This window comes from Limulus polyphemus, unplaced genomic scaffold, assembly GCF_000517525.1.
Source record: "Limulus polyphemus unplaced genomic scaffold, Limulus_polyphemus-2.1.2 Scaffold3290, whole genome shotgun sequence".
NCBI lineage: Eukaryota > Metazoa > Arthropoda > Merostomata > Xiphosura > Limulidae > Limulus > Limulus polyphemus.
Genome location: NW_013668900.1, coordinates 58,104 through 68,976, shown reverse-complemented (window position 1 = coordinate 68,976; position 10,873 = coordinate 58,104). Strand labels below are relative to the sequence as shown.

Genomic DNA, 10,873 nt, shown 5'->3' with positions numbered 1-10,873 from the left:
CCATTCGCCAAGATACGGGATAGTTCTAGAAACAAGAGAGCGTGAGAATTGTCACGTGATCTCGATGACGCAACAAAACGTTAAAGGAGGAAATAAAGTAATTCATTATCGTTACATGAGCTGTAAGTTAAATTATTTTTACCTAGTAATTTAAAAGAACCCACCAACCACAGAATTAGTTATAAAAATTCTGTTAAAAAATAATTTGTTTTATGACTCGATCAAGAAATACATGATTTTTTTTTTTTTTTTTCTTGGAGTAACATACACAGAATATTGTCGTTTGGTAGTGCTACTGTAGCTTTATTCTAGATTTTGATTAAGTGTGTGTATTCGAGAAGATTCGCGAGCAGCATTTGTTTTATGTAGAGTTTCTTCGTGGTTTTAGCCTGGAATTATTCTGATTGTGTGACATTATCGCAGTCATGGTTGATTACAGCAAGTGGAAAGCTATTGAGGTATGATTTAAAGGTTTAACATAATTGCGGTCTACTCTATTATAAATCATTAAATGTATCTTATCTGGCACATTAGTAATAGTATATAACTGAATTACTACTCAAGACGTAAGTTACGTAATATAATAACGCTCAAGCGCATATACTAATAGTAATACGAATACTATATTATGTATTGTTAGAAACTTGGGCCTAAATAAATAAATAAAAAAAAACAACAAAAAACGGCCGTAAACAGTAAGCTATGTTACCAATTGATGATTGCATTTTTCAGAATGTATCACTGCTCTCGGGAAATACAGCTGCAGATTGCTTTTAGTATTAGTTTTACGTAGTAGATATGGAAATTCAGTTTTGACCAAATACATTATGTTCTCAAATTCAAAACCAACCGACATTCGTTTAGATACCATTTATGATATACTGGTTATACATAATACAGCACTTTTAGCATTCCCTTTATAAGTTATTTCTAACATATTTAACATTTTAAGCAGTGTAACATTTGTACAGTATTTTGCTATTCTAGTAATTAAGTAAGAATAAGATATCGCAACAGTGCCTTATTTCTGAGCATGTGTAGCCTAAATATGTCTATGCTATTAGTGTTTCCAAACAAGGAATTTATATTAGGAGCTATATTATATATATATATACTCACTGAGGAAGAGAGGAAAAGGTAGTTAGATTTATATAGTTTTAGACACTTTCTTTAGAATGATGAAAACACAAAAACATTTTGTAGTTTTTAGTTTTTTAACACTAGAAAAATTAATCTGTTGGTCTCACTAATATTAGTAAGTGACTTGAAGTGTTATTACATAATTCTGCTAAAATGTCAAAGGGATAAGACATTTAGTAGTAGCCTTAAAACTATCTAATATACTGAAAAATATAGAAGTATTTAACATATAATTAGGAATTTTAAACTGAATGTGGAATTTGTGAAAATTTTTGCTAGAAAATTACACTTGACTTTCATAAAAATCTACTTGCCCTCTCACTGCCCCACAAAACACAATGTATAATATAACTTTTAGAGTTTTACATTTATTTAACAGTGAAAATAAAATTCTGAGATTCACACATTGAGAGAGTGAAGTAAAACATCAGAATACTTATGACTAATTGTTTGCATAATTTATAGAAATTGAAATTTATAGTCCTTATTTATCATAATATCTACATTAAATGCCTACAGTAAATGTTTTTAAGTATAGTTTCTGATTCACAAAATCAGAAACACTGAAACATTGATTTTTATTTGCTAATTCTCTCTCTTTTGCTAACTGTTAGTTTTACAGTGTAAAATGAATAAATTAGATAAATGTGAATATTGATAATTAAATTTGAGTATATATATAAATATAAATAGATGCAAAATGTTCTATAATTAGTTTGACATTTTGAGAAAATTGGCTTTTTTTCTTCTGCTGCTTTTACAAAACATTTTATGAAGAAGTTGCTTATTTGTTAAATGAAACCATTGTAAGTTATTATATGGAAACCCAAAAATATCTGATTTTATTATTTATTTCAAATTTTACATACTCTGTTATATTTTCGATAAAGTTTTATATCCATAGGCCTTTTGAGTCAAAATGCCACATATCCATCAGTACAGTGTCGTTGCTAGTAATTTTGTCAGGAGTGGGGTATACCATGTTTTGCATCTAAGCTCTTTCTATATATATTCTTTCATGCATTTTATAGTTCTTATCATTTAGACTTTAGGATTTCATAGTGAAGCATGCAGAATATCCCCTGTATGAACAGGTATAGAAATGATGGTTTTAATTATTGCTACCACAAACTTAAAGCTTTCTCTAATTTTAATTATGTCATATGTTCTTCCTAGAGTTGACAGTAAAACCTTATTGGTCTCCTGCTATAAAAAATGCAATGTAATATCATTGCTCTAAATATATTTGCTACTGCATGTGTCACAGGGAGATTGTGAATTAAAGGGGTATTTATATTTATGTTTACAGTTTTGTTTTTGTCATATAGAGATATAAATTTTTAATGTTTGTATATATGTGCTAAACTTCTGCAATTCAGAACTTGCACACCTCCCTAGAAATTTACCCAGTCTGTTTTCTAGCAATAGAATAAACAATGTGAAAAAAAAACTATTTTTCTAAAGGGCAAACTATAACAGGAAAACTTGATGTCCCATAGACAAATCTTTTGCCCTGGGTATCAATTGATATGAATTCCATTCCTCTTTATGAAATTGCACCAATCAAAATATCAAGAATGACATTGTGATAGGTCTGCACTGTTGGTCAAGGGATGTAATTCTGTTTATTAGCTGTGAGAAGTGAATATAATAATTAAACTTCTGATAGGATACCTTAACCTCTTTGTACATATTAGCTTTCTTTGATTTTTTGCTCACCACTAGCCTTGGTACTCCCACCTAAACTCTTGTTTCTACATGGAATTGTTGTGTTGTAGTCTGCAAATGAGCATGTGTCACATACCATCCTAGTGCAGCTGACTTCCTCTATACTGATTGTCGAATCAGCACTTCTCAATTTGGCACTTGTGTGTGACATGTGTTTTTTTTTTTTGCTCATAAACTTTTCGAATATATGCATTTTTTTAGTGGACGTATCTACAAAGACATTACATGTTGTGAAAGTATTTGTTGCTGGATTTTCATTTTCAACAATTTCTGCACCTGCAGATTTTGTGGCATTTTATTTCTTCATTATTCTTTCATAAATGCCACCAACTTCCACTTTGTCAACAAGACATTGTTCATGCTAGTCTAACAACTACATTAAAGTTTGTCTGTTGAGAGAAGTAACGGCTTTTGTGCAGCAAGTGGTGGAGTCTTTCTTGTGGCCTGAACCTTCTTTTGTACCTGACACATTTCGTGCTCATGACTGAAGGGATTTTGTCACTTTTTCCTCATCACCCACCTTTGTCTACTCTCATACCTATGCTGTCTTGAATCTACCTAAGACTTTTTCTTAATTTTGGGACTAGGTTTCTCAAGTATGTTTCTTTCCTCTACTTTGTAATTCATTCCCTGCTTCTTACTTTTATGTTTTTTACTTCCTTTCCTGAAATACAAATCCATATTTGATTACCTTTATTACTACGTTGGTGCATGCATTGCCTCATCCTCCTTCTTTTGTTACCTTATATAACTAGGCATAACTTCCTGCTGTATTACGTTTCTTCAACTCCTAAACTCTGGAGTCTTTTCTTCAGACTTGGTGGTCAGATTCCCTTTCTTTTGTTCTGCTTTCTTAGATTTATGTTTTCCCACCTTCGTCTTACACTCTACCCTTTTCTGTTATCTTTCCTCTTTTCACCTTCTTTCTGTGGTAATCCACCATTCCGCTTGTTCACTTCTCTTCTCTACAGTGGTGTGTTTATCTTTGTCAGCCTTATCACTTCAAATTTGATCAGTTGCTAGAGTTTGTTGGGACATGATGCTCTTATTATTCAAATGCTTTTGCCTCTCTTTTATCTTGTATGCCTTTTTCTGGCTCCTTTTTTCTGCCAGTATGATTTTACTGGAATGGTTTCTCTAGAGTTATATGTTGGGGCTACATGCTAATGTTATTCCTTATCCTCATAGGTTTACCGTCTCTCCCATGCTCTTTCTTTCTCCTGTCCTCCTGCTTCCTCTTCTTTCCATGTAACCACTTCCTATTCCTCTATTCCCATCCATCTTTCCACCACTCGTAGAACTTCAGAGCTGTCAGTCTTGGCAGTGGCTGTCCTATAAATTCAGGGTCAGTAGGGCCTGTTTAGTTTGGTTTATTGGTAGTACGAGTTCTGTCATTCTTTTATTCTCATTCTAATCCAGATCATTTTCTGTGTCTCATCCATGAGGTTTATTGTTAGTTGGCCTGCACTGCTCTTTTCATGGTTCATGTTCTTGTCTATTTATTCTTTGAATTCCTCATCTCCCCAAAATATTTCTCCCATTACCATCATGGTAAGGCTACAGCAGCTCATCCATCTAGCCTATACTTCATTGAATGTAGGTTCACATAGACTGTTTCAAGTCTTCTCTCACCACATCTGACTCCTTATTACTTCTGGCTGCTCACTTCTGTCATCTGTTGGAGGAGATCATATGGGCTGGTGTGTGGACTACCCCATATACTTTCATTGCATATTAACTTCATCATCTGGCTGTCTCTTCTTCTTCTTCAGGATATTGACTTCCTCCCATCACCATACTACATACACTTTTACTGGCTGTGACTGAGTAAGTTCTTTTTTCTTTCTCTCATACCTGTCCAGGGATCCTATTCTGTGTCTCAGAATCCCATTGAGTGGCATGTGGTGCCCTGCAGGGTATGCTTATATTTAAATCTTCACCATGTGTCCATCAAGGTCTGAAATGGTTACTGATGAGGTAGGATGTTTCACAAGACTGCTACAGATTTCCTCATAGTATATTATTTGCTAAACAAGGCCTGACCCAGACCATATCTACTCATGGACTATCATATGTAAAGCAGTGTTGGGATTGCTGCTCATCCCTCTGGACCTAGTTGAACAAACCTGGACTAGCCTGCTTTTAAAAATAGGGTTTTGTGGTCACCTATTGCACAGTCTTATGGTGTTGCATTCCTTTGGGTTCTCTAATGCATGTTTACCCCCCTTCTTCTAGTGGAAGGTGGGAGTTCTTACTACTCATTTCCTAGCTGCTGGTGTGGAGGACCATGGATTCCTCCCGAGTGTCACCAGGATTGTGTTGTGGATTACCTTTAATTAATGGGTAAGAAGTGATCTAATTGAAGTTTCTAAGGTTATCCAGTGAACTGATAGGATAAAGGCCTCTGATTTTCTTGTTATATATTCTGAAGATTTCTGAAGATAATAGGGTGAAAGGACACAAGTTTAAGAGTTGGAAAAGACAGCCTAGGCTCCAGTTAAGAAAGTTTTATTTTTCTAATATTAATTTCTGGTTTCGAAATACATCAAGCATATTACTGTGTTACCTTATTTAATTCCTATACTCAGTTTAGAAAACAGTCATTTTTGCAGTATATGCATTAGGGTGTTCCAAAAATATAGAAATATTTTCCTACTGCTGTTGGAAATAAAAACTGGATCGATTTGTGCATATTTAGAGGTGGTGCAACTTGAACACTTCAGTATCATTATACATTATAGGGAAGGACAAACTAAGTAGATGCTGTTATGGTTTTTATTCAGTAATAAAACAAAAAGCTACAAAATTCACTAGCAAACTGAAATTTTTAATAGTGTTCTGCATATCTAAATAGCATATAACTATAATAATAATAATAATAATTAACAATTTATCATGTCACTTATAACATCAAATTTTCCTTTCTGGAGGTCTTTTGGTGTAGTTTAAGTGTGCAGAGACGGTAGTGTTTTTGTTCTTCACCCTTAGTAAAAGAAGAGTTAAATGCTTGAATCAGAGCAATACCTTTCTTTTGTGCAATCATTCACAACTGCGATGTCATCTGGCACGATGATGGATTGCTGCCTCTTAAATCTAGAAATTGCATGGTATATGACCCATTTTACACCCATAAAATGAGAGGCAATATTAGTACATATGCCATGAGTTTATACAAAATTGGTAAGTAATGTATTCAAACAATAGATTGCATTATCTTCTAATTTTACAACTTTATTCATTTACATTTTATTTTTTTAGTCTTTGTAAGTACTTCCATTCTATTTTTTACTTTAGTGTAACACTTAGGTTTTGAAGCTTACTTTTGGAGATTCTCCTTTTTTAAGCAACATTTGAAGATTTATTCTAGTGTAATTAATGGATACTAAGTTATTATTTTCTCATTTCAGAGTAAGTCTTATATAGAGTGGAGTGTGGACTGGAGTATTTTAACATTTTGTAAATAAATCATATTATTCTTGATGAAAAAAAAGAAACATAAATTTCCTTAGCCAGCATTAGTTGCAGCTATAACCTTTGCTGGAGAAAAAATTGAAATATATTTTGTGACTTGAACATGTCATCTGATAACTGAATCATGAAATAGGAATACCAATATAATTTGCTAGTCTCATTTTTGACACACATTGAAGTTCATAGCATGTAAGCACTTGGAGCAAATCTGGAAAAAATGTGGAGCAACATATGAAAGGTCACCAAATGTGGTTACAGTGTTGGCTTGTCTCTTTAAAACATTTAATATGACTTATTTTGAATAGGATACATTCTTTTGTTACTAATGAATTGTTTCATCTTTTATAGCTACCTTATTGTTCTATTACATTATTTTATACTAGCATTGCTTTAGAATTCCCACAAAGTTAAACAGTATGGCCATTTTAGAAAATAAATTTGCCTATGAAAATAAAGACTATTGTGATGATAAAAAATTACTTTATAAACTGAAATTGTTTTTTAAAAATAATGTTGTATATTGATAAGCCAGTAGTATATTTAAATTTTCTAATGTGTCATTAGGAAAATAGAAAGCTCATCTGATCTTTATAGCTTTTTTTACATTAGAAATAAACATGTATCATTCCATAATTGCATAAGCAATTCAGATGTTTAGTAATAACACAGTCGTGTATTCTTTACAAGTGAGTACATAGTCAACAACTGAAATAAATCACGGACACCTCTGATGAAGGTCATTTTTAATGTGAGCATATTGTCAATGTGAGATAAGTGTTTTTTTTAACTCTTTTTATTCATTATTATACACATTTATTTCTACTACTAGGTTTTACTGTGCTGCTCATAGGTTGTCAATAAAATGTAAATGTCAAATAATTACATGTAATTTTTTAACATTACATTTGAAGAAGGTAATAATACTCTGGTGTATGACTTCATATGTCACAACTGTTATTAAAAACTACAATTGCACTTAATTCCAGAATATGCACACTATTTGTAATTGAGAAAAATACTTGCCAATTTCAATTTTTACTTATATTTAGGAGTTTGGTAGATGATAGCTTAAACCTGAGTATAAAACTGAATCACCATAGAGCATATGCTTAAGTAATATAGACACACATTTCTATTTTGAGTGAATGTTCATTTTAGTTATATATTTTTTAATGGTAAAGTAACTTCCTTATATAAAAAAACTATTGTGAGAATTTTATTTATGTCATATTACAAGTTGAACTTGAAAGTTTTAACCTCCATAACATATATTTTTATCTGTATATCCCATATTTCTTGTCAACCCATTTTATCAAAACTAAAAAAATCAGCAAAACAGTATAAAAGTTTAGAACATTTAATTTAAAAAAGACAGTATAAAGATATATGTTTAAGTAAGCTGTATAGTTGTTTTCCTGTTTAAAAGGTATCAGATGATGAAGATGAAACTCATCCTAATATTGATACAGCGAGCTTGTTTAGATGGCGTCATCAAGCAAGAATGGAACGTATGGCTGAACTCGAGAAAGAAAAAGCTGCTTATGAAGCAAAGAAACAAGAGTAAGTTTAAGATCATCAGTGATTGGCATACTTTTAAATTGTGAGTGATGCAGTCATTGATTTGTATTCTTGTATTAATATTATACATTGTATTATTATTATTAGAGCCAGTGAAAGAGAGTTAAACATAGAAAAAAGAAAAATATCTTGAACAGTAGTCAAGAGGAGCTGATTTGTAGTACAGAATATAAAACAAGAACTAATATTAAAAGTAAAAACTGGTTATGCAAACCAAAGATGAAAAAGGAATTAAGACAGTAACGTTTAGATTGTTGATAATTTTGGAAATAACCACTGATAATTATTCAAATAAATGCATGTTGAAAGTTTTTTTAAATAATCACATTTTGTATAACTTTACCATTCTTAGTTGGTATAATGCAAGTAATAAGCATTGTTTAATCTTCATTATATAGTTTCCTGAATGATCTGTTCACTGTATAAGAGTAACCAGTGACTAGTCTCATACTTTATCTTTCATAATTACTTCTTATGCACATGTAAGTCCACATATAAACATGATAGTTAAAGACTGTTCTTTGTTTAGTTTTGCTACTTTATGGCTATTTGGGTAATGTATCATAATATGGCTGCCTACATTTTCACCAGTCATAACCAGTTTATGAGCTAAAAGCTGGTCAGTTTATTATCATAATGTATGAGATGATTTATAGATAATATAAGACAGTAAGATAAAATATATACTGAAAGCTTTTCCTTGCTAAATATGTACTCTTGCTGTCAACAAAAAATTAGATTTGTAATTTCCAAATGTCCTTCATGCATTGCAGAGCATGTGTTATTTATCCATAATTCTCCACTCTCCCACCTTCCATGTGACTTATTGTGTAAGCATCATTGGATCTTACATAAGCTTTACTTTTTTGCCAAAATTTATATTTCAATTTTTTGAGTGTATAAAAGATATTTTAATATTAGAAATAAATAATTTTAAAACATCAAATGCTCCCCAGTGGCACAGTGGTATGTCTGCAGACTTACAACACTAGAAACTGGGTTTTGATACCCATGTTGGGCAGAGTACAGATAGCCTGTTGTGTAGCTTTGTGCTTAACTTTACACAAACAAATGACCAAAACAGGAGCATTCTGCTAAAACACAAACCACAACTGACAATACAAACCTTCAGATGATTTGAATTATTTTTATTGGAATGGTCCTGAAGAAGCTGTAAAGCAAAATATTGAGAGTCCAGTTAAGAAAAATAACATATCTTTGTGTTTTAAGGTCAGTTATTTCTAGTATTAAAATTTAGATTTTATTTGTGCATGGTTGTGCTGTTCACATCATGCAATTTTTTTTATGTGATGAATTCTGAAATTAATGTTGCTTCAAATATTTCTTTCTTTTTGCTCCTTTCCTGTTGTATTGTAAGCTGGATGAGCCTTCTTGATCCAAACAATGACTTTTTTTCCTTTCCAAGCATCTACTCCTCTCTGTAGTTTGGTTGGGGCTGTTTTGGGACCATATGCTCATCTGCAGAACCATTGGGTTCAACAGTTTCTTCAGTTTGATTTTTCCATCCACTTTCATCATCCTTCCTCACTTTTGATTCTTCCATTTTCTTTTCCTCTTCTGACTAATCCAACTTGTGTTCAAATTTTGGATCAGGAAGATCAAACCTTTTGGTTGTAGGAGCTATCAAAATTGTAGTTAGATTTCCTGTGGGTTTTACTCTGGTCTTTTTGATGTTCCAAAGAAAATACGAGATTGAAGATGGGCATTAGATGTTTCCCAGCTCATTTGTTATCCCAACATTCCTTTTTTTAAAGATTGAATCTATGTGAACCTTATGCACATTTCTTCCTCAAGGGTTTTGGATGATGATTTTTTATTCATCCTGATTCACTGTTGTCTCATCCATTTCTTTTTTTTCTCACATTGGAGAATGGTTTATCAGTTAAAGCCCCCTCTCCCCTTTTAGTTTGGCTTCTTACCAGTGTCTTGACACATGAGTCAAAGCTTATGCTGGTCTTTTTACACACACTAAATACCAATTTCTTATTGTTGCATGGATGATTGGTTGAAGCCAGTTGTCTATTCAGTCATTGACTCACACTCTTTGGACAATCAAGTTAGCTTCCTCTGTGGGAAGTATTGTTCATGAGTCCAAGTATCAGCTTGTGATTGCTAAAAATGGGGATCATTATGTTTTTATTCTTTTTACTATTTTTTGTTTTTTGATGCTCCCATTACACTATCCTTGTGTTGTTGAACCCATCCTTGTGACTGCTTGGGTCTTTTTTTCAGTTCTTCCCAAGTGGCCACTGACTTGACCTGTTCCATGACTCCGTAACTTTTTTAGATCTGAATGAAGAGGGGGCTACAGCCTCTGGAGTAGTGTTTTACCAATAATCAGCTTGGCAATCTGAATCAGGCCAATCATTGCATAATTGGGTGACAGTTGAAATCAGTAGAATTTTCTGATCATGGAAAACTGATTGCCAAGAAATGAAAAATAACACCACCCAGAACACTTTATTCACAACAACAATCTTCTGATTTGTAGGAATGCTTACAATCACAACCCTGTTTTTTTCCTTTTTCTTTCAACAAAACACGAAATATTATTCACCATAGAATAAAATATCATCAATTAGAATGAAAGAAAGATTAAAACAATGCTCTGCACATTGGGAAGTACACCCATTTCTTTACGGATAATACATTAGTAAACGATCGATAACAGGACCCTACGTACAGAACTAATACACATTGTTCGATGACGAGGAACCCACTTTGAGACTAATAATGGCTGGAGACGGCTTAAATGGGTAATGAAGAAAAACTTTAATACAAGTTTAACATGACAGCAAATGTACAACGTTTCGACAAGGTTTTGTCATCATCAGGTACCTGCATTATGCACTGTGAACAAAGTTTTTAATTTTTTTCAACTCTACAGTTTTAGGCAACAGGGTGCATGCACTCACTGCTAAAATTAATGAATTTT

The 10,873-nt window shown here is 32.5% G+C and overlaps 1 protein-coding gene across 1 annotated transcript in view; it reads left to right on the top strand.

The window, feature by feature from the left end:
• Positions 1–286: 286 nt before the first annotated feature.
• LOC106469083 (hsp90 co-chaperone Cdc37-like) overlaps positions 287–10,873 on the top strand; it is a 28,045-nt gene continuing 17,458 nt past the window's right edge. The window contains exons 1-2 of the mRNA XM_013929538.2: positions 287–458; positions 7,766–7,899. Of these exons, the coding sequence (XP_013784992.1) occupies positions 426–458; positions 7,766–7,899 (167 nt within the window). The 5' untranslated portion in view covers positions 287–425. The remainder of the gene's footprint in view (positions 459–7,765; positions 7,900–10,873) is intronic.